The sequence below is a fragment of the Syngnathus acus genome, chromosome 11 (assembly GCF_901709675.1).
Source record: "Syngnathus acus chromosome 11, fSynAcu1.2, whole genome shotgun sequence".
In the NCBI taxonomy this organism is placed as follows: Eukaryota; Metazoa; Chordata; class Actinopteri; order Syngnathiformes; family Syngnathidae; genus Syngnathus; species Syngnathus acus.
In genome coordinates this window covers 6,296,511-6,322,503 of record NC_051096.1, presented here as the reverse complement: position 1 = coordinate 6,322,503, position 25,993 = coordinate 6,296,511, and the positions used below count along the sequence as shown (strand labels likewise).

Genomic DNA, 25,993 nt, shown 5'->3' with positions numbered 1-25,993 from the left:
CTACACTCGGCACTTTAAGATATTTCAAAGCAGCAGTAAGGATGATGTGCCAAGTGCGAATATAAGTGACACAGTAAACTTGCAGTCATTTTTTTCATGGAGGATAAAGAATATATGCCTGTGAATTTTTTATACGATCTGTCTCTATGTGTTGCTTCACTGTTTGTGTTGAAATATCCATTCTTAAAAATGTTACAATAAATTATATTTGTGAACCTGTTGATCACGTTTCCTATTAAGTTAGCATTAAGCTAGTGGCTCAAAGTGAAAGCCGTCCGTCTCTAGCATAACTTCCAATCTTTAGGCAAACATGAGTTGACCTATCAACTTACATGCATGAACTGTACAGCCCGCTGCTTCTTTGAACACATTTTGACACGACGTCAGATCCAAGCTGTTGTCCTAAAAAGGTGTCAAGCCCATTGACGTGATTTCCTGAATGTGACTATCTCCTGAAGAGGACCGCAAAGTCTAATTCCTGCCGGTAATCGTCATGATTGGGGTTGTGACTTTGTGAGACATGTTCTCTCACTTGCGTCTCATTCCTCATCTCTCAGCGCATCCTGTATGACACAAAAGACCCTCACCGCATCCTCCGCGCAACTTAGGGAGCAGGAGCAGCCTCGCAGAGAGCTGACTGATTATATGGCTGGGAGCCGACATACAAAAGGATGATGAATGGGAGGTAAATGAAGCACATGGTGTTACACAGTCATTTAAGCCCTATTTGGGTGTGCGTATTAAGGGCGCTACCTCGAGAGCGGCTCTTCTTTGGCGCGTCTGCGGGCCCTTTGTGCCTGTTGCTGCTTCTATCTGATGGGAGGAGCTATGGAAGAAAATGACATTGAAAAGTCATTCAAATAGAACATTTGTGCAAATGTGAGGCTGTTTCAAATGTTCTTATTATCCAGGCGCCATCGGGAGTTTTTTGCGGGGTGCCAAGTGTGTATTAATGGCACTTTTATGACATCATAAAATCCTCATCTTGGACTGAGGAAGAAGCAATACGTGCATGATTGTAAAACCGTTATTGCCGACAGCATCTTCGCACTGCTTAATTCAAATTAAATTTTTAAAAGTAAAATTAAATCAGGCAAAAAATTGGTGCGCGAAATATAATAAGCAATTCCAAGAAGGGTTTTCAACCACCTGGTGCTCAGGCCCAAATAATGATGGCCGGCCGCTAATGTAACCACAGTAACACAGTATCTACATGTATCCATTTGCCATTTACACTCCCAGGCCACAAAATGGAGTACACTAGCAATATTGTTCAATTCGGGAGTGTTTGTAACCGGATCCACGCGGCACTCATTTCATACGTCACGCTCGATCCAAGGCGGAAAACATCACACTGGATACTGGAAACAGACGATTGACTATTTTGGGTTGTTTTAATGACTTGAGACAGCTGAAAAAGAAAACACACGAGCAATGACAGCAACGGCGGTGACGCTTGCGTGAGGCAAAGCAGCACGGGGCGCAGCTCTGACGCTCGCCAGCGCGCATATAAAGCCTGGCGCGCACCACAAGCGCTTCACATCTGAGGAGACGCAAGAGCATTGCACACAGACATCTCAACAACACCTTGGAAAATGTAAGTAGGCTGATTCCTTCAACTTAAGATAACTTTACTATGCATAAAGTCTTTTCCCAAGGATGTTTTACCATCATTGTTGCTTCCTTTCAGATGCACTCTAACTTTGTGAGTTGGGTGGGGACCTTGGCGTTCCTGCTGTGGGCTCTGCTGTGCCTGGGCACCCTGACAAATGGCTACCCGGTGAAACCCGAGAATCCCGGCGAAGACGCCCCGGCCGAGGACCTGGCCAAGTACTACTCAGCCCTGAGACACTACATCAACCTCATCACAAGACAGAGGTAGGGCGGAGTCATGTGTGGGACTGGACTGCATCATGCCGAGAGCTTTTTGAATTATTTTGCGTCTATTTTGTACTGTATAGGTTAAATATAGGTTAGAAAGTGTGCAGTGACAATACACAGAGAGGTTTTTTGAAATATGTCGTCCCACTCTAAAATATTGTCGTCTAAAATTTGCCATTTTACAAACTGCAAAGCTTATTACTAATTTGAAGTCGTCTTTTATAATGCATTTATCTAAATTGTGCATTATTACCTTTGTGGATGTGTCGGCAAGGGTTAAAATCACCACCACATTTTATCATTTGAGGAGCAGACAAGGAATCCTGATTTCCTGCAGGGATGCAATAATCCATGCATGCTGGGTTGGTTTGTTTTACTGAAGCGGCTACCTGCATGAACAAAAGATATGAATCCATACATATGCAAAGAATTGAGATGTTTCTTTGAAAGTACATTTTGAAGAGGCACAGTGAAGCAAAATTGAATCACCTGAATAATCCTTGCTTAATCCTTCCTTAATTCCGTCTCGTTCTGGTGTCTTTGTGTCCCAAGGTATGGCAAGAGGTCCAATCCTGAGATATTGGACACGCTGATCTCTGAGCTGTTATTGAAGGAAAGCGCAGATACACTTCCACAGTCGAGGTCTGTGTCGTACAGTAAAATAAATACACCCACAATGGGAAAATTCCCTGCTCAATCTATTAAAATACAATACAAGATCTATAATTGATCTCAATAGATTTTGTGCAGGTATTCCTAATTTCCAAGAATATTTCATTCTCCCAGAAAGCTGACCTCTGTGTTTCTTACCAGATACGACCCGTCATTGTGGTGAGGAGGTCATTCGTCGGTCCGACCTCCACGTCTAAACATCATGTCATCGCAGATGCCCCCCAAAAGGACCACCCTGTCTCTGCCACATTCCTCCTCCTTGCCCATCTGCTACTGTTCACCATAAAATTGTAAATATTTGACCCAGAGTCATCATTTGTGAATGTCTTGAGTAAACCGGGGGACAGGGTATGTGAACTGCATTGTATATTTGTGCAATTAAAGAGTAATTATTTGAAAAAAAAGTGGTGTTCTGTCTGTCTGTTTCAGACTTAAGAAGTTACAATAACACGTTTCAAAACAATCAGCATTTTGTCCAAGACTCGTCATTTTGTTCCACTTCTCTTTGTTTTGCTAGACGATAATCTAGTGTATGGCTCCCTCTTGTGGACAAAATATAAACAGCCAGACAGATCGATAGACGACGTCTATCAATAGAGACATAGACAGGCTAAAGAAAATCAGGCTGCATACAAAGAACTAATGATGTGCTTTTATAGACAAGTTAACGAGACGCAACGAATCATGGATTTTACTTATAAAATCTTTTTGAGCTTTAAACCCTTTTATCACATTAGCAGCAAATGCATACTCGTTCCTAAGATGTTTTTTTTTTTTTGAATGCAAACACAGTATTGAATGAACGAAAGCGTGATTAAAACCAAAAAACAGTACTTATTGAATGAGGGTTGAACTTCAGCTGCTATTGGTCCGTGTTTTGTGACGTCACGCGGGAGGCGGGGCCTATATGCGTGATTGGCACCGTGTTCTCTTGCCAGTCTGTTGCGGGACCAGGACGGAGACAGCTCAGGGGGGTCTTCAGTGTCCACCCGGGACATTTCGGCGAGCATCTGCTATTTCACACGCCCGTTAAAGGTAAGAAATTGCTTTTGCACGCCTTCATTTGAGTGGATTCCTCCCTTTGAATTGGAATAAGATTAAGACTATCGTGCGTGAAGAGTTCTAGGGGTGGGTTGGTAGGTCGCGTGAGCAGCTGTCAGTATGCGGCACGCGGGCTCCTATTGTGGGACACGGATGGATGTGACCCTTAGATTTCTCCGTGCGGTGCAACGCGGTGTCGTACTTGCAATAAATAAGTTAAAAATGGCCGCACGAGATGCATGCAATACATAAAAAGGCAGCATCGTTCTGACAATAAATGGACAATAAATATTCTTCTGGTTGCACAGACATGAGACAACTAATATATAAATTTCACATTTTGAAAGTTTCCAACTAACTTTAATCTGCATGCATTTGTATCTTGATTTACGAGTGTAATTTGTTCTGGGACCAAACTTGTAACTCAGACTACTTGTGTATCATGAAATTCCATTCATCTGTTCCAGCCCCCAAAAAGCACCCTGGGGTGAGGGAGGGGGGCTGGGGGTGCTAAGTGCAGCGTGAAAAGGCTTTTGCTGTACATTGGGTCAAGCCGGAGGTCCCAATAACTGTTTGCTTGACCTGTGAGCCTTAAAGGGGGCGTGGCCTAGGGAGTAACATCAGTGACATGGCAGTTTTGTCTCTGCGAGCTATTGATGTGAGTTTTGACCAACTGTAACTGCCTGCAAGTGTTCTCTTTTTGTTCAATTGTTTGGATTGTATAGTAAACGGCTGAAAGTCCGTCTGCAACTTTTGTTCTGTATTTTCTTCTTGTCTCAGACTCTCACAATACAAAGCAAAAAAAGTGTGTGTTTCACTCTTCCCTGAAAAGGTAAATTGACTAACAAGATGTCAGGTCTAATTCATATCAGCGTCCAGGAAACGGTCCGTTGTGGGCTGCGGGCAGCAATGGAGCATTTGACAACCTTTTTATAAGCCGTTTAGCCCGGCCGGCCTCACGTGACGAGGGAAGCCCATTTAGATAGGCAGCATCCTCGGGGATCCTTCCGGAACCACACTAAACCAAGGAGGGGCCGGCCGCTTGTACTCTGAAATACACGAGGCTTCTCGTCTTCCCTTCGATCTTACAATCGTCAAATCTGATGAGCCGAATCTAATAGAGTGGAGGAAGGAGTGCAGACAGTGCATTAGGGTATAGGAGTCTCAGGGAAGACAATAATGACCTGTGCCAGGATCCTGCATGACCTTTATTGTTCTGCAGGGGTGGAATGAGACCGGACTTCTCAACCCACGTGCACTTGTGTTGAAATTTTGGTGAAGGTCAAAGACCATTATTCAGCTACATTTGAATGACTGAGGAGACTTTACAGTGATATTGACCCAGATAAAAGGCCCAAAACACAAAAGGCATAACAGGAGTGACGAACATGTATCATCGGTGCTCCTTGCCTTGCTCCTCCCCATCCTGTTAACGCATCACTGACTCCCAGTAGTGGTAATTATGGAGTGTCTGAAACTGCCCCAAAAACACATGTGACTGAGGAAGCCGGGCTCAAAGTGAATTTGTCAAGTTCCGATGACGGAGCGCTAAGTAGAAACCAGAGTGAAATGAAAAGAACTGCGGCATGTTATTGTGCTGATTCACCAGTTTTCATAGATGGCTGTGATCTTAAAGGGCCACTGCGAAGAAATACAACCCAAATATGTGGCAATCGATCTCAGGTTAATTCTGATTTTATTTCATACAACCAGACAAGAGGCTCAGGCTGGGTTTCGTGGCAAAGCAAAAGTGGAGCATGATTAGATCGTCACGAGCGGCGCAAGAGCACGCTCTCCATCAGCGGCAATGAGACCAAGGAGAATGAGGTCATTTTTAGTTATGTCAGAACGTTTTGATCAATGTGTCTCTCGGAGGAGAAAACATCAATTCAAATGAGTTCGGCGGGCCTAAGCCTTTTCTATGACGTTTTCATTATCTTTTGAATAAAACCGGACGCCATTTTGCTACACATAATTCCATTATCACCGATGCACTAGAGATAACCGGTTAACGTGCAGTACTTATGATGATTATTATCTTTTGCAACGGCGGCCATCTTGGGGGCGACGGCGTAATCCTCTTACTGCGCGGCCGCGTTAACCCGTACAGTGACCTACATAGGGTTTGGTGTGGAGGCGGTAAAGGGCGGTCAGGTGGGAGGAGTCAAAAGTCAGATATTATACAGCGTAGCTACATCTGCGTCTTCTGATGATGATGATAATACTCAGGCTTGACTGAGTTTAAGGTGTGCCTAATATTGTGGACCACTGAGTGTTATAGGCTAGCTCTACAACACACAGGCAAGTTTCTAATTGCTCCTCCTGGACCAAACCCCCCGGAGCGACATCTGGACTCCTGGGCGGCGCAGAGCTCCCTGACCTGCTTTGTGATTGTCACTTCATTGCGAGGAAGCAGGAGTGACAGCTGCTTTGAGAGCATGGTGCCCCCCAGCCCTATCTGATGTGCAAAAGGAGAGTAGAAGCTGATGTCAGGCTAGGAATACAAAAAAAATGAAGTTGGGTTTCGTGCAAGGGGGATTTGAAATGACACCGCCTGCTGATGTCGGTTTTGAATTTTACATGTGTGGGGCGTAAGTATGAAAATATATTCTCATCTCTTCTAATCCCTCATCCACGGGCTGACTGCTTGGCAACTCTGAGTGCTTTTATTCTTGCCGCTGGGCTGGCCAATCGCAGATAGCCTTTGAGTGATCGCTTCCTGTCAAAGGGGCGGGGAATGAGGCGAGGTTGTGACAGGACAAAAGAGGAGTCCTGTGAATGTGTTTTGAGCCCACGTCTCATTTTTTTAAGATCTTGGAAGGTATTGTGAGGTCAAACGGTTGTGTTGCGACACTGGAAGAAGCAGTGTGTTGAATTTATTCAATTGTATTTTATCAAGTGGGTGCAATGAATACAATCATCTGAATGCAGATACTTTTTTTTTTTTAAAGTAGATGCACAGTCTCCTTGAAAATTGTATCCCTTTTCATACATTCCTTTGACATCAGGTTTGCAAACTATCCTTCTCTTTCTTCACCTCTTTTGTCTGCTCCTGCTTATTGTCGGGCCTTGTGCTTGCCCCCACCCCACCGCCGCTTTTTGGTGCGGATGACTTGGTAAAGACTTAACCCCTGGTGGCTTTCCCCTCCATTAACATACTTCCAAGGGCTACCGTTCACTTCCAGCAAGTGTGGCGAGCCTGCTTGTTGCGTAATGAATCGACCTCTCGCTCTCTCAATGAAGGTTTAATCACCTCCAAGTTGAGCAGTGAAGTCATCACAAGACTTGACGTGAACTTGTACTAGGAAGCAGCTAGAATGATACATTCTGCTGTTTATTTGACATTCCGATAATGTGATCACATAAGTCTCGAGTGGTTTGCTACGTGGCGACGCGGGATTCTCGACAAGGCGGGACGACTCAATCGCTCGGAATGTCCGAATGCAATCATAGCAGCCTTCGGTCCTGCAATAAACAGAGGCTGAGAGACGGAAAGAGTCGTTCGTCCATAAGACAAAAGAGCCAAGTGGATGTGAGGAGACAGGACAATTAGGTTTTATGGATTGTGTTTGGATGGGCCCACTGAACACCTCTCTGTCTGTGCAGGTGGCGACTTGTGAGAAGCCGGTCGCCGCAAGTAGGCTAAGTAAACATTGCTAGCTAGCATTGGCTCCAGCGAGCGAGGCAAACAGAGATTTGTAATCCTGTGCTTTTGTGGACGGATTAAAATCCGAGGGAGGAGGGGCTGGTCAAATTGAGGCTGGATTAAATCCTGCGGCCCTGCTTGGTGCACAGCTGTGTCCGCATGGGAGGGGCTCTAAAAGGGTTGAATTGAGTTGACATCGCTTTGCTTGGAAATATAAAGTTGGACAAAACAATGAATGGACATTCATGTTATCCAATTCGTAGTATCACTTTTTTCTGGCCGTTTGGTAAGAACAATCTGATCCCAGTAGGACACCACCTTAGATCTTTAAACTAGCTCGACAACATGGTTGGAATAAGAAGCATACAACAAGAGTGGCAAGGCATGTTAAGAATTCTCCTCAGGACAAGTAGTTGGTTGTTTTGCTTGTTTTGATGATCCGCAGAGCGCAATCAGTCGACTCGACACATCTCAGCTCGTAAAAAAAAAAGGCTTCAATAAACAAAACCGATTGCAAACTGGTTGGATGAGATTCCACTGATATAAGTGCAAATTCAATGCTATGTCAATTATTGACGTTACTTCAGCAACCCGAGTTCAAGCATAGCACAATCGACGTGAAAAATGATAGCGTTAAAAAGATCAACTGATTTGGACACACTCCCTGCCTTCGAGTGTGTTTCAAAAATGCAGCCTCATTATCCTGTCAGCATCTCCTGACATAACAAGAGGCAGAAACTCGACGGGGGTCCCAACGCAGCATGCATGGGAGAAAAAGTGGAGGAGACTGGGAATGTAGGGTCGACCCCCCCCCAACACTTATGTAAGATTACTTACATAACAGCATATGCAGTGTGTGTGTGATGGGGGTGGTGGGGGCACTATGTCTAGACAAGTAGGCACAGCACCTGAATTTTTGGGGGTCGAAAGGGCAAACGACGGGGGGCACAGGAGAGGATTGTGGGATTATAAAGGCGCATGAGTGGTGGGAGGGGGGCCGGGGGGGCTTTTGGGAAGGCAGGGTATTAAAAGAGGTGGAGACTGACAAGCATTGAGCACATCTGTGTGCACCATCCAGCTTACAGCCTCTTCACACCTCATAGTTTAGGGTCACCAAAAAACTCTCTTTCTGCTCCCCTAGTCTTGCACATACAAGGCTGAGCAGTCGGACGGAAAGGAGTTGCACAACGACTAGCGGTTAGCCGGTTTGCATACTTGTGGCATCGGGGAGGAGGAAGAAGGAAGGAGGGCTCGGCAATGGTCACGGCCATGGAGGATACCAATGTGGCGCGGACGGAAGAGGAGGAGGAGGCGCAAGAGGTGACGCCGCCGCCGCTTGGAGTGGGCGTGCCCGCCGTAGCCAACCAGGAAGCGGTTGCATCTGGAGGTGAGCAACTTGGAGGGACGTAGCCAATCATCGAGAAAACGTTCCTACACTTCAAACATTTGATTTGAATCATCTGGCTAATGTTTTCTTTTCATTCAACATAATGACAGAAATTGGAATGTTGCCTTTCGAGAGGCACATTTGGAGAGGGAACACCCAGTGGCTCTTTGTTTGAATGAAAAGTGTAGTTTAGAGTCCACGTGGCAGACGACAGGATGAGACCCGCAAACATTCCTGTGGTCAAGGACACACTGACGTTGACCGAGTGGGTAAAGGTCGTGAGAGATTACACAAATACTCAAATTCTCAACGTGTGTTACTTTCAAACTTCATCTGTCATTTTAAAAATCGACGATTGGTCTGCAACTTTATTCATAAGTCGACATTTGCAGGATGGCCTAGTAAATTACGGGTTGTATTCTTGGTAATTGTAAATGAATGAGCGGCTTGCAGCGTCATGATTGTGCGTAGTCTAGTGTTGGCGCCATGTTTGGAAAAAAAAAGTAAATAAATACCTCTTTGACAGGTATATCCGAATAGGATATTACGCTTCCATCTTTTCTGAATGCATCGCATAGGAAATTGTTTTTCACCACCTCCACCACCAGTAACCGGTTTAGTGACTGACTGAGATGATTCATAACGGACACCTCCTGTTTCATGCCTGGTCTAGTTCTGAAAACAAAAGTTCCTACAGTGTGGCTTAAGTGGACGAACGATATGTACTGTTTGCTTTTCAAACTTGGCTAACTCAAATTCTTTGTCACTACAGCCATGCAGGAAGTGTTGGATAATCTAGGTGAGCTTCCCGTCTCCGGGGGCGCCAAGGACATCGACCTTCTCTTCCTACGCGGTATCATGGAAAGCCCCATTGTAAGCTCCCTGGTTAAGGTAGCACGCAGACACACACACACACACACACAGATGTAGTTGAGGAGACGCTTGAAGGTGTGTAAGGCTTAATCAAGTGAATGCTCCGTGATCGGAGACTTAGTCTTCCAAGGCAACATTCCAAGACTTCACAATAGCAAAGCAAGAACATCAACAAGAGCCTTGTGTATCTCTCCCAGGCTCATGAACAGCTGGAAGAGGTCAAGCTGGAGGCGGTGCAGGACAACAATATGGAGCTGGTGACGGAGATCATCAGCGACATCAGCGGCCTGAAAGTCAGAGACGACAGCGCGGCCGAGCTGTCGAGGATCTTGCAGGAGCCGCACTTTAAGGTGAGCTGAAGCCCAAAGTGTGTTTGTAGGTTACATGTGACATCATCTCCCTTTCCGTTGATCCTGTACTCCTCAGTCCCTTCTGGAGGCACACGACATGGTGGCCTCCAAATGCTACGAAGTCCCGCCCCCTGCCGAGATGTCAAATGACGCGGCGGTGAACAGCGCTCTGATGCAGGCAGACGCCGTGCGCATGATCGGCATCCGGAAGAAGGCCGGCGAGCCCCTGGTGAGCAAAATCCTCGTGACGCCAAAGCGCGGAATTTTGATGTGCGAGCAAACTTCGTCTCGCTTTCAGGGCGTCACCTTTCGCGTGGAGAAAGACGACCTGGTGATTGCCAGGATCCTTCATGGCGGCATGATTGACAGGCAAGGACTTCTCCACGTAGGCGACATAATCAAGGAAGTGAACGGCAAGGACGTGGGCAACAATCCCACCGAGCTACAGGAAATGCTCAAAGACTGCAGCGGCGGGATCACCCTGAAGATACTCCCGAGCTATCGCGACGCCCCTGCACCCCCGCAGGTACACATTGGCTGATATCATGACTGATATCAATGATACCACAAGCACCGCCACAATCCCTTCATGAAGTCTATTAATAACACTCCACTTCCTAACTGGGTCACATGATCTCACATCTGGGAACATTTTCCACTGGCCCGTGTTTTTATTGATGCTCAGCAATTCTTCAAGGAACTAATGGGAGGTGTAAACACCAAACGTTTGGACTGTAAATAGCAGGCGCCAGTATACTTGCGATCAGATATACCGGCAAGAAGAAGAAGAAAAAATGGCAGAGGTTACTTATCAAATATCAATCTAAGACTGCTCACGGTTTCATCATGACTGCAAGTTGAGTTGGCGTGACAACTTATCTGAGGGGCGTGCTATCAATTACATGGTCAAAAGAGCAAACTTAAGCCTTAACTGTCTATTTTTGGAGGCCTTGGGTCTCCCAAGTAGGCTACATTATGCAACGCAAAACAAACGATAGTGCTATCTTGCTTGGGGTGATTTTCTTTTTTTCACGGAATGTTTTTTACTGCTTCCTCTTGCCACTCGTCTAATTAAATCACACAGAGGGCTTACACTTCCTGGCAAAGCCGCTACTCTTAACGCAGCGTGAACATCTCTGTAATCACTTCCAACAGGTCTACGTGCGGCCCTACTTTGATTACGACCCGGCCAACGACAACCTGATCCCTTGCCGAGAGGCCGGCATGGCGTTCAAACGAGGTGACGTGCTTCAGATTGTCAATCGAGAAGATCCCAACTGGTGGCAGGTGAGGTTTCCATCCATTTCCATTTCCAAGTGTTAGAAGATGACCGACCGCTGCAATGTGTTTGGTAATGTCTCGTAGGCTTGTCATGTGGTGGGTGGGGCAACAGGGCTGATACCCAGTCAGTTCTTGGAAGAGAAGAGGAAAGCTTTTGTTCCTCGGGACTTTGATGGATCAGGTTAGACGTTCAAGTGACATCACAATCATTTGACAGAGGCACGTTTCATAAAAAACTGTCGGATTAGCGAAGCGGGCCATCTGGTGAGTCAGGTTGGCCCTGCTGAGGTACTTAATGTTTAAAAGTGGTCCAGCCTGCCTCCTAGTGGCCAAATGTTGCACAAGCAAGACCATGCAAGAGGTTTCAAAGTCATCCGTGCTTTTCCAGGCATCCTTTGTGGCACCATTGCTGGGAAGAAGAAGAAAAAGATGATGTATCTGACCGCCAAGAATGCAGGTCAGGCTTGTCTCATCCTCGATTGATCAGGATCTTGACCCTAATACGAATGCTGTGAAATAGAGTTTGACAGACACGAGCTGCAGATCTACGAAGAAGTGGCCAAGGTTCCTCCATTCCAAAGAAAGACGTTAGTTCTGATTGGTGCTCAAGGCGTGGGCCGACGGAGCCTCAAGAACCGGCTGATGATCTTTCAGCCCAGTCGCTTCGGAACCACCATACCATGTACGTCATCGGCACTCAGCATCTTTAGTTGAACACCTCGACTTAATCTAATTATTGTTAAGACACGTCCCGGCGTCCCCGCGACGAGGAGCTGGACGGCAACTCGTACCACTTCACCTCCAGGACGGAGATGGAAGTGGACGTGAAGGCCGGCCGCTTCCTGGAGCACGGCGAGTACGACGGCAACCTGTACGGCACCAAGATGGAGTCCATCCACGAAGTGGTGGACGCTGGGCGGACGTGCATCCTCGACGTCAACCCGCAGGTCAGAAATCACAATGTCCCACACAGCGTTTCCATCATAACATTCATTTCGCGGTTCCTCAAAATGTGATGTCACTTCCTGTTTCAGGCTCTGAAGGTCCTGAAAACTGCAGAGTTCATGCCTTACGTGGTGTTCATCGCCGCGCCAGATTTCGACACCCTCAAGGGCATGCACAAAGCCGTCGTGGACGCGGGCCTCACCACCAAACAGCTCACGGTACACAAAACCCAATTGAAGGCGCTAGCAAACTTTTTCTTGACATCTTTATTTCCCTGGGCAGGATGTGGACCTCAAGAAGACGGTGGACGAGAGCGCGCGCATTCACAGGGCTTACGGCCACTACTTTGACCTAATAATCACCAACGACAACCTGGACAAAGCCTTCGACACGTTACAGGCCGCCGTGGACAAACTGCGCACTGAATCTCAGTGGGTCCCCGTGAACTGGGTATACTGAAGACCCCCAAGCGTAACCGGGCCGAAAAGGAGGAAGAAGACGAGGAGAACCCAGAGCTACAAATACTCCTGCTAAATTTGAACACTAGCCGTCTTCTGGGGCTCGCGACTTTTTTTCTACTTCGACTCAAAGGGAAAGAATGCTTATTTATTTTGTAACTTTTTATGAAAGATCTTTATAATGTGCGGCGAAAAAGGATAAGGCGCATTCGTTTATCGTCGTTTTTTTGTTCCTTTGTTTCAGCTAGCAGTCCATGTCTCATCAACCTGTGTTAACATTAGCATATTTCAAATCACTGGCGATACTAGGAGGCGTTTTTTTTTGGTGTGTAAATCGTAATTCATGATCAAACACTGTTTATATTTTTTGTAGTTCAATGTCGTCGTAGTTTTGAAGTCTTCTTTTGTTGTCAGCAACCATTCTGCCTGCTTGTCTGTCTGAAGCACATGACCTTCACACTGGCCTCAACTTCAAGCCAACGTGTTCTAAGTTCGACACTACAACCTTAACGGCAAAGCTCTTTTAGACCGCAGAAAATCAGTTCAGTTACGTGTACGTCTATTTATTGTAACTAGTTACATTTTTCATCGCTTTTTCGATCCCGGTGCCACAATGTAGAAAACCTGCTGCCTGCTGAACCTGTTTTCATACATCATCCCATGTCAAAAGATTTGTTTCTACATTTTTATCTTCAAATTTAAGATGAATAAAAGTGATTGCATTTCATTGTTATTTTATTGTTAACAATAAATCAACTAAGCATTTTGGGGAGAGGTTTGGCTGAAAAAATACAACAAATATTAATATTAGTGCAACACTAGAAGAGGGGGAAAATGACTAACCTAAAATAAAAGCACCAAAATGATGGCACATTTAGATAAAAGAAAAATTTCCAACGTTCTAATTTTTTCGCATTTTTTTTGCCTTTTTATTAATGTAACTTACAGTTAAGCCAAAGAGAGAACTACATGAAGTGATGCGTATTCACATTGTGTCCTAACAGGGTTTTACAGCATGTCTTGTGTTCTGTAAGCATTGACCAAAAAAAAAAATAAAATACACGACAGAAATCAAAAGCTTTACAAACTTTACAACACCCCGAAAAAGGAGCTTAGCAAGTGGATGAAGGAATTGAAAATGAGCAATATATAAAGACCCCACTCCGTCCCTCCCTCCCTATATCAGAATAGGAATGACTGCAAATTCACTTTTGGCATGTCATGGTTGAAAGAAGGGAGAAGATAATACAATAGAACACACAAATGAAGGGAGGTTTAAATCAACATGGCTGCAAAGGCTGTTTTTAATCTATTTTTTTTATGTTGATGAAATGTTTAGACACTATTTCACCACATTTTCAATGGTACTTTATGGCAGCGATTAGGAAGCAGCCTTGAAATATTTCTCACAAAATGGAGTTTAGTTTCTCAATTAAGAAGAGTGATTGTCGTCGAAAAGTAATGCGCCACAACCTGTTGGATTTAAACCTCCCCACGGGGGTGGGGTGGGGGGAGTATTTGGAATTTTATTGGACATAATGAAGTACACTAAAGAAATAAGTCAATGCAGCATATATCAGGCTTATGAGGTACTTCATGAATGGATGTATAGATTTATATATACTGTATATATATCATCATATTGCGACTTTATTTTATTCGATGAAAATTCATTTTCCTACTGAGAGCATCAAATACCTCGTCAGTTCTTTCGTTACGTTGAGGCCGACTTCAAGCGGGCCGTGTTGGAGACTGCTTCGAAAGTGCAAAACACAAATACTGATCGTTCTATATGCAGCATTTATGGGCCAGAATTGCCGCGTCTAGGAAAGAAAACAAAAAAACGGCAGACCGGCAGCGGGACTCGGAGAATTGAGCGGTTAGTTTACGATGGATTGCTTGGCTGTGGAACATGGTAGTGAGTAGCAAACGGAAATGTTTTTTATTGCGGTACTGGCTGGACAGTGGCGGCAGGAAAGCTTTTCATTGTAACATGGTGGTTAAAATAAAATAAAAAAGATGGCGGTTACCAACACTGACTGGTATTGACAACACACCATCAAAATTCAGCTTGAAAACTCACGAAGCCTCGTTTCGACTAAGCAGTCACTTCAGTTTTGTATGGTTTGATTTCCATTTTAAAGGGTCAGTTAGTCGTAGCGTCTCAACATTTTATGCTGATTGGCCAGTAATGGAATATTGGTAATGGTGAAAGTGATTCTATTACTCCTGATGTCCACGTCACCGGTTGGATTTACACTGTGTGGTTCAAGTGATAATTTTGATATTTTATTTTCAAATTGCACAATAAATAGCTTAAACAAAATACTCAATTGACTTGAATAGAAATTAAAATGTGGTTAGTATTTTGATACATATCAAATTCTGAACATATGTCAACATCTTAACAAACACATAAAAGATTGAATCTGGTCGAAATATTGTTTATTATTGTTTGCTTATCTAGCGGGGCTTGTTGTTTCGTTGGAAAAGTTTCACTTGAAATGTAAGTGTAAAAGAAAAAAATTGGGCACTTGCACCTACAGTGTAAATCATTCTTGTATGAAACACCTACCCTTAAAATTTGGTCCCTTCGCATATCCAATGCTTTGCTTTTCAATCTAACAGTTCTCGCACGTGATATAAACTTGGATTTCTCACTACAATTTGGGATTTTCTTTCCGTTATTATAACTCAGGGCTAATATGTTAGCTAGCACCGCACTATGCTCTGAGGTAGGTTATTATTATTTTTCCCCCCACGCTGGTAAAAAGAAGCCACACGGTTCTTAAAATGCTTTTCAAATACAAGAGGGGAAAAAAAAGGAAAAAAAAAAAGAAGTCTTTTTATAATTTGTGCTGACTGCTTTGAACATTCAAGTCAATCATTAACACAACCAGACGGGGAACAAAACAGGACCATGTGGCTTTGGAGAATTGGGTGGACTAGAATGACACTTTCCGACAAGTTGTGCTGTTTCAATCAGACAGGAAATAAAGCTGTGGCGTTATACAATCACCAAATAATAAAATATATATATATAATAAGAGAGTGACTCGTGAACCAAAACAATAAAAGTGAGTAGAAGTCGGGCAAAGCTTTTAAAGAGGGCAGCAGTATCGAGACTGCGGGCTAAGTTTCACAAAGCTATACGTCAAAAAAAAAAAAAAAAAAAAAAAAGAGCTAATGAGAACCCCCCCAAAACAACCATCATACATACACAAACTGCTTATACAAAATAAAAATCCATCTGGGACTTGTGGGAGTCCACTAACACGAAAACGTGTAATGTATAGTTCTGCAAAAAAAGGGGGGGGAGCACGCCTAGTCAACAATGAATCTGACTTAAGAACCAAGATCACCTATAAATAAGAGAACAATCCCCAGAGGAATACAAAAATAGGCCATACACGAGAATCTAATTAGAAATGTAAAAAGGTGGCTAAACGACATCATATTACAAACCACACAGGAGCTATAAATACATTCATTGTTACCTGAAGCAAGGAAAATGGGTCGTAGCGTTGTAGCGCTAGCACAGAGAGGAGATAAATGACTACCCAACGGTAATGTCGCGGGCACCTAATTGATATATAGACCTTCTAGCTTCGCTCAAAACCTGCCTGCTAGTCTGCTAAACAAAAATGTTCTTGTCCACACCAACTCGTTTGTACCAGTAACAAAGAGCTGCTATCGGGAAATGACGTTTTGGTTAGCTTATGTTTAGCGGGTTGGTCTGTCTGTCCGAGTTAAGGGACACCCACAAAGCAGTCCAACTAAGGTGAATATGTGCATTTAAATTAAAAGTATGCAAAATGTAAATAATGATTAAAAAAAAAAGGATGTATGCAGCCCTGGTGGCTGTCGACTTACAAAGCTGTGCCACATTTAACCAGCTGCCATTTTCGTTGAATTTGGTTGTGGTGGTGATCAAATTCATGTTAAATTGAATGCCAATTCAACTTCTCTGCTGTCGTAATGGCAAGGCGCCACACGTGGTAAACATTTGAAAAAGCATCGGGATATTTGTGGGAAAACTGCTGGCTGCGTTTGTTGCTGTCGGGGCTAAGGCTATTTTTTGGCTTGGGCCTGCTCAGCGAAGGAAGCCAACGGACTGCTTTCTTTCTCAATACAAAGAGGCTAAATGCTGCAAGAAGCTACAAAATCCATTCTTGTTTTAGTGCAAAACAAACATCATCAAAAGGTTGGACTTGATATATTTAAAAGGAAACGCGATTACGTTCTGGCATTCTAAGGTGCTGGTATAGTAGTAGGTCAAGTCAAACACCAAGACGAGACAAACAAGTACAAACCCTTTTGGAAAAGAGACACTTTCACACTGCCCATCAAAACTCTTCCTGGCCATGGCTCTGCGTTAAGAGATGCAGATAGATGGAATGATGAGGGGAGAGGGGGTTGAAGTCAATTTACAAATTTGTGTTTGCCAAACTAGAGGTATACAAGGGGCGGAGCAACCAACGGCTAGGTGGCATTGTTGTGGCCATGCAAATAACTGACTGTGAATGGACACAGGGTGTCGTCATGAGTTCTGTCCGACAGCTACAGCAAAATAAATCCCAGTTCTCTTTTCCTCTGATGCGGCATACTTCATTTCAAAATGATTCACAAGCCATGATTGAATTGTCCTGTGTCGAAATGGATCAGGGTGGCAAATGAAAATAAAAACTTCTGCGTCACTGTGCATAGAGAAAAATCGATAAAAGGAAAAGCTGTGAGCGAGTAGCGACGCAGTTCAAGAATTTGGTCGTGCAGCTCGATGCTAAAGCCCCTTCAAGAAATAAAAACACAACCCCGCTCCGCATTATGAGTTGAACTATGACAATACAAACACGTACAAAAAAAAAAAAAAACAGAACGCACCTAAAATAAAAATCAATGCCATTTAGATTGATAGCAGGGGCAATTATGCAGAAATGGCCGGCAGTGTGATGTTACCATAACACTTGAACAGGTAACAAGAGGTAGAACACGAGGCCATTTCCGTACAATTACACCAGTGTCACAATATGGCCAAGACTCCCGTTTCTCTCACACAGATAGATACACTCACACACATCCACTGGAGCACATACCAATGCTATGCTATCAAAAGTGCATCCACATGTACATGCTTTGAGACGAGCACCAAGAAGTACAAGATTGACATCAACAGGAAAGATCAAGTACGTGGTGTTCTGAATGCCCCGCAAACACAGTCAGTCGGATTTCTGCTAGTAAGATGGGAAGAACAAGTCTCAATTGTTTTCCTTCCAAAACACACGTCTGGGGGTCAAAAAAAAAAAAAAGAAATTTAAAAATACAACGCGTGGGCCGGTCCAGTGATGGTGGTTTACAGTGAAAACATCTCGCACAGGGTTCTTTTTGTGCTTTTGAGTCATTATCGTGAGAGGTTTTTGTAATCTTATTTGGCTGAGAGCAGGCCCAATTGTCAAGCTATAAAAATCGTTTCAAAGGACCGCGCAAAAAAAGCGACACGACTAAAAGCGACATGATTCCAAACTACTAAATGCGCTATCTACATCGATAAAAAACTCCAGATTGAGGTGAGATGTCCCCTCCGCTAAATCTCGTGGTTAAAAACAATGCATAGTTCGAAGTTGAGACGACATCCACCCCATTCGAGACAATGAACATTCGCTAGCTTAAACTTGATAAAAGTGGACAATAGAAAATGTCTATAGAATGACCGTAAACAGTCTTGAAAGGCAAGAGAATATTTTCATTGGACTCTATACACAAATAGTGTTACTTAAAATTATCTCTTGGGCCGGTTGAATTTCTTTTTTTCCTATTTCGGCAGTCTCCACTGAAGATTTATTCAAAATATAGCTGAGTTGCTTCATCATTAAAAGACTCAAGAGAAAAGTCGTTTTGCATAAAACAATGCCGGTGTGCGACAAAAATGCTTTCGGTTGTTTTTAGAAAGAATTTGATCTCGGAAATGTTGCAACTTTGAGGCTACTGTACCAAATGCATCGCTATGGAAACGCCGCACCAACATATGGGAGGGGGGGGGAAAAAAAACAAATCTACGTTTCTAAAACATGCATATTTGTTAGAAAGTTTAACTGAAATTAAAAACATTCTATAAAAACAACAAGGGAGCAAAACAAATGATTGTTTCTGCTCCCTGCATTGATTTGTACATCGTGCGTCTTATAAACACGGCTCAGAGTACATCTAAAAAAAAAAAGGTATGTTTTCTGGGAACCGGTCCCAATACATGATTTCAGCACGGCCGTTGGGTTGCGAGAAAAAAAACCTCATTAAAACAGATAGCTATGTTGTATCTATGAAAATATTAAGAGCCCTGGAATATTCTAAGTGTCGGTTCAAGAGTTGATATCAAGACCTAAAATGGTTAATTGTCCCAGATTTGGCATAGCATGACCACCGGGGACAAATACTAGAAAAAAGACGTGGATCAAATAGTAAAACAAACATGATCGAAGGTGGTCTCGTAATGGCACTTCCATCTTTCTTATAGTGCCTGATGTGAAAGTCTTAAGCACTTGCATTTTTAAGTACCCTTTCTTGAGAGTGCACTTCGATTGGCTGTTGAATAATATGCATCTGAGGAGCAAATGAAAATGCCCCCTCAAATAGGATTTAAAACAAAAAAAAAAAACAGAGGGAGTTGAGGTGCTTGTCCTAATCCATAAAGCACCATTTGGAATAATATTCCTTTCATACTTTGCGACATATTTTCTCACAACATATACAAATATATATATATATAGCTCACCATAGAGAGGACTTGTTTTGCAACTTACAGACAGTGGGTTAGGCTCGGGTACCTGCCAGGTGTTTTAGAAAGGGACATCACACAGTAAAAGCACACAGCCGACAGCAAGGTAGTGTGTTGCCTCAGTGGGGGTGGGGGGGTGTCGCACCCACGCCGACCCGGCGGCCTGAACTCTCAGGCGAAGTACATCGTGCGCAGTGTGTCCTGGTGGATCTGAACAGCTTTGGCCAAGGCCTGTTGGTCACGCCCGTTGCTCTGACCTGATGTGTGACTACCCTCGGCACTGAAGTGAGAAATGCAGGAGTGAATATCACACGGCGTTCATCGGCCAACGTTGGTTGTCATCCTCACCTGTCGTGCTCCTTGTCCACCAAGTGATAGCGGGCGCGAAAAGCCACGAGGTGAGCGTAATAGGCGGGCGCCGGGATGGAAACGGAACGGGTGCAGCGCACGTATGTGTGGCACAGCTGGTACGTGAGCACTTGCAGCTCGTCAGAAGAGAAGTGATTGTCGTCCCAGAGCACGTGGTAGTGAGATGGCCTGCTGGTACCCTGCAGTCGGGACAGATTTGGGTTGAAGCAGGAACTGCTTGTGCGTCTTAGAAGAGCAAATAAATAGCAACCAAAATACAATCAGTGCTTTTACCTGTATGCCAGCATGACTGCAAAGATAGAAGTCAAATTCGGATGGGTGAGTGATTTTGGTGTCTACTGTTGTGCCCGCGGGAATGTTGCCACTCTTTCCAACCTGCACAAAAGCAACAACAACAAAATGATTCAGTGTCTGCTAAAAGACATAAGACATGTCAAAGGACACAATACTGACCCTTTCGTTTCGGTCTGTACAGAAGAGCCTGGTATGGTGTCTTTTCTGGACTACTACAAAGGTGATACCAGGCTGGTAGTCCTTCTCCAGCTTGATGCAGGCTTCTCGGATTGCAAGCAGTTCGTGCTGAAGAACCTGTGGGCGGACAAAATTAGACAGGAGATCAAAAATTGAACCGTTTTATTATTTTTTTGTTTACTCGTATCGTGTATCATGACATCACCTGGTTGAACTGGCCCTCAGAGATGCCATCACGGTAATAGATGATTCTGGTGGGCTTGAAGCGGGTGGACTTGTAGAACTGGATAAGCAGCTCTCTGACCATGGTGGCCAGGTCTTGGATGATGTCCTGTCGGTGCTGCTGTACACGAACGGTGGCGCAGTATCGACTGGGATGAGCGTCCATGCTGCCTACAACCTGTGGACAACAATTTTGTAGTCCATTGAGCAATGCGGTTATGAAAAGGGTGCCAACGATGAGACGTTTCTTACAGCTGCAATAGAGGGCTTCTTTCCATCTCCTGCAGGAGGATGAGTGACATCAGCGCCAAGAAAGATGACAGGCTGCTGAAACACCAACGGCCTAGCAAAAAAAAAAAAAAAACTTGCATGTTGGGGCACTTGCAAGTCGAGGTACCAGTGTAACAAGATGCATCTCCACTGACCGTCCCTGAGGAAGCAGGATGTTGTTGACGCCGCCAAGCTTGACATTGATCTTCAGGCAGAGGTTGGAGAGCGTCTGCGGTGTCGTCTTCTGGACGTTCTTCACCTGCACGCACTGCGTGGCCATACCGAGGACTGTGTCTCCTACACGTTTCACTTCAGCTGCAATACGATTGCATTGAATGTGATCACACAGCGCTGCACGAATGAAACAAGGAGGACAAACATGCTTTGGGATCCCTCACCGTAGACGGGCGTCTTCCCTGGTAGGATGACTACAACCAGCTGGAGGCCCTGGTACGTATACTTGAGATGTCTGAACATGGGCTCCACGCTGTCGGCGCCCTGCGCGTATTTACAGAAGCACGGCTGACCCTGAATGGGCATGCCTGCATCGCGGGAGATCTTCCTGAGCTGATCTGTGAATGCTCTGAAACAGAGAATTTTTTCTTTCCAGTTCAGAATTCGACACGCCCACATATCGTAACGCAAATCCTCCATGAATGTGACTCACTTGAGTAGGAGTTCAGTGCACTGTCTCTGTGGCGCGAAGCACGCAATGGCCCATACTTTGATTTCGATGCCCGTGTGGAATTGCTTGTTCCTCATGTCCCACACGCCCTGGATTGGCGTGGCGATCGCCTTGTTCTGGAAAGGACAATAAAAGCGACAATGTCGCAATATTCCCCGGAAGCCATCTTTAGCCATCACTGTACTTACAACTGCTGATGGACATACCCTGCCTCCATACAGAATGGAGGGTGCTTGGAGGACACGGCCGTTCACTTCCGTCATCTCGTCCCTCACCATCACGCCAAATTCCCGGACGTACGGGTCAGTGTTGAAATTGGCGCTTCGCATCTGGACACGAGCATTGGCTATTGGTTGAGGACGGGAGTTCACAATGCCGAGAACCGTTCCCGCGGAACTTTTCACACTCACCAGTTTACTAATTTCATCCTGACGGTCAGGTGCTGATCTAGCAGTGGCACGGATCATCGTGGAGGTCTGATTGTCTGTCAGTTTTTTGATGCAGCGCTGTCCCGCAACGATGTTACACACCTGGAAGCGCAACGACAGGCTTGAGGAAAAATAGCAGGTGGATGAACTTCTTACTTGGCTGCGTTGGCGGTTGCTTACTTCTAGAGGCAGGTAGGTGTGCTTTTGCTCCTGCCCAACTTGTAGACATGGCAGGTGGGGGTATCGCAGGATGAGTTTGTACTTATCTTTGAAGTACTGCGCCACGGTGCATTCAATCGTTTGGCCGTTTTCCTGTTGCAGGGGGAACCTGTGGAACAGCATGACTTGCATGACTTCAAAATGGGAATGTTGCACCCACCCTTACATTCATGAGAGGTCACAGTTTTCTGTTGCTATGGAAAGGATTATGTTTGTTTCTGGCAGACAAATATTTAAGAAAGCATACACACAGCAGAAAGGGCTAAAAAAAAAAAAAAATCCAAGATGAATTTTACGTTTGATGGCTGGCAGGTCTTCTGGTCACATTGCACACTCTGTATTTTCTCTTCATCTGTCCACAGTGTGTGATCTCCACTTTCAGGCCTGCAAGGAGTCACATAAAATATTTTGTCAGTCAAGGTAAGACAGACACAGAAAAATACGCAAACAAAATGGGCACACTACCTTTAATTTCTTTGGTAAATTTAACTCTTTGAGAGTCTGTTAATGGCTTCTGTTGTTCTTCAATGCTTTTGAAATCCAAGACCTCGCACATGAACTCAATTACAGGCTGAGCTTTATAGAACGCGGTGGCTGAAACTGCAAAGCAAAAAAAAAAAAAAAAAAATGAAAGGGAATTCATTCAGAAGTTACATACAGAAAAACGACTGAGTCAATGACGGAACTTTACCATCAATATTGAGCATCATTTTCCAAAGCGAAGGCCTGACAGATTGGTGGAAGCCAAACCACACCTCTCTGCCACCACCCAGGGGATTTGAACAGCCTTCTGAGGGAGTGAAGAAAGAACGACCCACTGGAGTATACCTAGGAAGAAGGACAAAAATAAAATAAAATCAAGGGATACTGTACTGTATTTTGCCCACACTGACCACAAACTAAAGAAATTCCACCATGATCCAAGTAATAATGTGATCTAGGTTCTGAGCATGGCATTTTGGGACGTACCTCATAGAGGGCAAATGTCTCATGACGACATCCAGAGCTTGGATGGTCTCAAAGGGGACGCTGGGTAGCCGCCCTGACAGCGCCTCGTGCAGGGCTTGCAGGCTAACGCACGACACCCACTTGATGGATACTTTGAAGCTGCGGTCCTTGCCCTCCCCTGGAATGGTCACCTCCAGTTCCACCTGCGGAGGATACGAAGGAATAAATTCTTGCAAGTCACACCATTGTGACGTCGTGACAAACTGACGTACCTTGTCTTTGCCTATGGGCAAGGGCATGGCAGTGTACAAGTTCTTCCTGCCATCATACACCGGCTTTCGATCCCCAAAAATCTGAGTTTTAAAGTGCTGGACCATGTGCTCCACAATTTCACTGAGGGGGGGGGGGGGGGGAACAAATTATTTTTTGACAACATTATTGAAAGCAAGCCAGCACAAACTCGCACGCACCGGTTGACCCTCCGAGGGCATTTCTCTGGCTTGATGTCAATGTCATAATGGTACACTTCCAGTTTGGGGATTTCCATCTCAAAGAAATTGGCCTGAAGCTTGATTGTCCTGCCCATGGTGCCAAAGTCGGGCCTCGAGGGTGGCTTGAACACATATTCTGGCACTGGGGATGACGGTGGCTCTACAACAGAAAGCAACAGTTAGAATGACAGTGAATAAAATATTACAACTTGCATTGAAAGGAACTTACCAGAGCTGGCTGACCCAGAAGAACGAGGCCCCTCAAACATCTCTGTAGCTAAACAAGAGAAAAAAAACATTACACATAAAAAAGAAAAGTAAAAGGGAAAGAAAGTTTGTTTGGAGTAGCACATGTCCCATTTTTAAATGTATCCTCTTCAAATGATAGCTTATCAATACGAGTCCAGAAGGACTAAAGCAAGCTGTTAATCTGAAGAAGAGGGAGCCACCCATTCCCCTCCAGATAATACAGAAGTGAAGATGTCAAAGTAATTCCCAACAAATTATGCATTTACAAACATTATCAAACAACTAAAAAAAAAAAAACCTTGCAAATCGTGATAACAATGAAGGTGTGAATGCATCGCATGAAGCAGAACCGGTCTAAACTAATTAGGTCAACTTAACTTCAATGTAGCCTATTACATCAAACCTTTATTTATATTTAAAAAAAATGCACGCACTGCTTCGACAGATGGGTTAATTAAAGTGTATAGAGCATAAGCGTATTTACATCTTTGCCTCAGCTAAGATTGGTGATGAGATTAGATGGCACGATCAGGCGCTAAATATTCCCCCAAACCAAGTTTATCAGCGATACACAAACATCATAACTGATCTAGTAAACGCTAACTAATGTTAAACGTACGAATAATTACAGTACTTTTTTACACATCCAGTCCCAAACTAGATTTGAAAGATTCCAAGTTTGGGAGAACGAGCGAGGCTCGAAGCTAACTTGGCTAACAGCAGCTTGTTGTTGCACGCTAAGCTTGCTCTTCAATTACTGTTGCACGTAATACTGAGCCGAAATTAAACATTTTGTATGAACTATATCTTAACAAAACATCATAATTTCACTCGTTGTTGAGTAGAAGCCGAAAATCTTTACGGTTGTGTTCATTTTTGGTAGCTATGACTTAGCCGACGCTCGTGTTAGCTCGTACCACTTACCTCCAGCAGTGGGATACATTTTGTCGACTTTTAAACCACTGTCGTGGGCGTAAAAATACTCCACTTCAAGTTGGTGAGTTCCAACCGAAAGTCATGCGTGATGGAAAAGTAGTTCGGTACAAAATAAGGGAATATAAATTGGGAAATTGTTAGATTTGCTAAATATTCGAAGTCGATCATCCTCGGCACGGCCCCATCCCCCCAACTCACAAAACCGTAGCTGAGTGCGAAGCTAGCATGGTAAAGAGCTCGGTGACCAGAGAATACCCTTGCGCTTACTTCCGGCTTCGGTTACGCCCTCTTTGGCGCGACCTGTTGCGTTTTTCACACGCGGAACTGTTTTGTCTTCCATCATTACACCTTTTTTTCGGTTTCCTATTGTGCTATATATACACCAATTTATTGTTATACGACTCTGAACAGGATAAGTGGTGTTAAAAATGGATAAATGGATATTTACATTTGTAAGAGGAGCGTTTACGTTTGTGTTCTCAGGAGGGGGGGAACTATCTTGGTGATTCATCTGATGACGCCCGACGCAAGCCACGCACTAGTCATAGATGAAGAGACAAAAGCAAATTCTGTGATTTTTCTAACACCATTTAACATCTTATGTAACAGTGTTACAACCACTAAGATAATATCATCACTTTATTAATACGTATACAGTATAATAAACTCACTGTACTGCATATGATTCGGGGAGCAAGAATGGCGCGCTTTCACCAAAAAAGTATTTCCGGGTCATAGCGATCAGTACGGATGTAGTACTGTATACAATATTTGAAACATGTAGATTGTATTTGTGACATAATAACGACTTCTACTAAAAATAAGAGCAAAATAAACAATACAATTTCAATTTTAGCCGTGCTTATACATCTATCATTTAAATATATGTATGACATCCGGGTCTGTGACACCATGGGCAGTAACACAATTTGCACACTAGTCGCCGCTGTTTACCACTGCATGTCATCCTTATTTTCCGAGTTGTACCTTTTTTTGGGATTTAAACATATTTGGGCCATTTAAAAATGTAATATCAACGGGTAAGGGTGCGTTAATATGTTGTACATGCTTATCATGCTTGCGTGGGAGTTGTATTTTATGAGAAACTGCACAAACTGATCCTGGAAAAAAAATAAACAAAATGTAATGTGGACCTGGTGCATTTTTGTCCCATTATTTTTTCCTTGCAGCAATTTACACCCGTTGGATAGGTTTCATAATTTTGTATGGAATTCGTAATAACAAATGCTCGATTCAGAATACGCTGTATGTATATGTGCAAATCATCAACATGTCCAACAGTTGAATTGCTTCCACACAAGTGTGCAGCCACGGCCGGGTGGTTCCCCTCCAATAAGGAAGCTACCATTGTGAATTGAGTGTAGTTGTGTGAGCGTGTATG

General features: G+C 44.1%; 3 protein-coding genes and 1 long non-coding RNA gene across 9 annotated transcripts; 2 read left to right on the top strand and 2 right to left on the bottom strand.

Annotated features, from left to right (window-relative positions):
* Positions 1-542: 542 nt before the first annotated feature.
* LOC119130770 lies at positions 543-2,497 on the bottom strand. The gene is made up of 4 exons (XR_005099516.1): positions 2,371-2,497; positions 2,135-2,270; positions 754-826; positions 543-649 (listed from the first exon to the last, which is right to left on the bottom strand). It is a non-coding gene; the product is annotated as an uncharacterized LOC119130770 (long non-coding RNA).
* Positions 1,497-2,957, top strand: npy (neuropeptide Y). Its single transcript, XM_037264687.1, has 4 exons — positions 1,497-1,597; positions 1,691-1,878; positions 2,434-2,523; positions 2,695-2,957. Exons 2-4 carry the CDS (start codon positions 1,691-1,693, stop codon positions 2,714-2,716), a joined length of 300 nt encoding a protein of 99 aa, XP_037120582.1. The 5' UTR covers positions 1,497-1,597; the 3' UTR covers positions 2,717-2,957.
* Positions 2,958-3,491: 534 nt separating this feature from the next.
* Positions 3,492-13,267, top strand: mpp6b (membrane protein, palmitoylated 6b (MAGUK p55 subfamily member 6)). Of its 2 annotated transcripts, XM_037264652.1 has the most exons (13): positions 3,492-3,588; positions 8,382-8,627; positions 9,400-9,500; positions 9,698-9,850; positions 9,927-10,079; positions 10,149-10,376; positions 11,006-11,137; positions 11,216-11,312; positions 11,520-11,588; positions 11,652-11,813; positions 11,876-12,078; positions 12,166-12,294; positions 12,359-13,267. In XM_037264652.1, exons 2-13 carry the CDS (start codon positions 8,498-8,500, stop codon positions 12,533-12,535), a joined length of 1,734 nt encoding a protein of 577 aa, XP_037120547.1. In that variant the 5' UTR covers positions 3,492-3,588; positions 8,382-8,497; the 3' UTR covers positions 12,536-13,267. The 2 variants fall into 2 exon arrangements, with proteins under 2 accessions (XP_037120547.1, XP_037120548.1); XM_037264653.1 differs by lacking the exons at positions 3,492-3,588; positions 8,382-8,627 and adding an exon at positions 8,668-8,892.
* ago2 (argonaute RISC catalytic component 2) lies at positions 5,899-24,805 on the bottom strand. Of its 5 annotated transcripts, none has more exons than XR_005099490.1 (20): positions 24,580-24,805; positions 23,636-23,683; positions 23,386-23,566; positions 23,188-23,308; positions 22,937-23,118; positions 22,659-22,795; positions 22,433-22,567; positions 22,264-22,351; positions 21,929-22,076; positions 21,731-21,850; positions 21,303-21,649; positions 21,034-21,218; positions 20,791-20,950; positions 20,618-20,708; positions 20,349-20,543; positions 20,126-20,260; positions 19,946-20,047; positions 19,652-19,851; positions 19,301-19,583; positions 5,899-6,313 (listed from the first exon to the last, which is right to left on the bottom strand). XR_005099490.1 is itself a non-coding variant. In XM_037264622.1 (20 exons), exons 1-20 carry the CDS (start codon positions 24,596-24,598, stop codon positions 19,475-19,477), a joined length of 2,631 nt encoding a protein of 876 aa, XP_037120517.1. In that variant the 5' UTR covers positions 24,599-24,805; the 3' UTR covers positions 17,121-19,474. The 5 variants fall into 5 exon arrangements, 3 of the variants coding, with proteins under 3 accessions (XP_037120517.1, XP_037120518.1, XP_037120516.1); XR_005099491.1 differs by having other exon boundaries at positions 19,353-19,583; XM_037264622.1 differs by lacking the exon at positions 5,899-6,313 and having other exon boundaries at positions 17,121-19,583; positions 21,303-21,436; positions 21,509-21,649.
* Between the last annotated feature and the right edge of the window lie 1,188 nt (positions 24,806-25,993).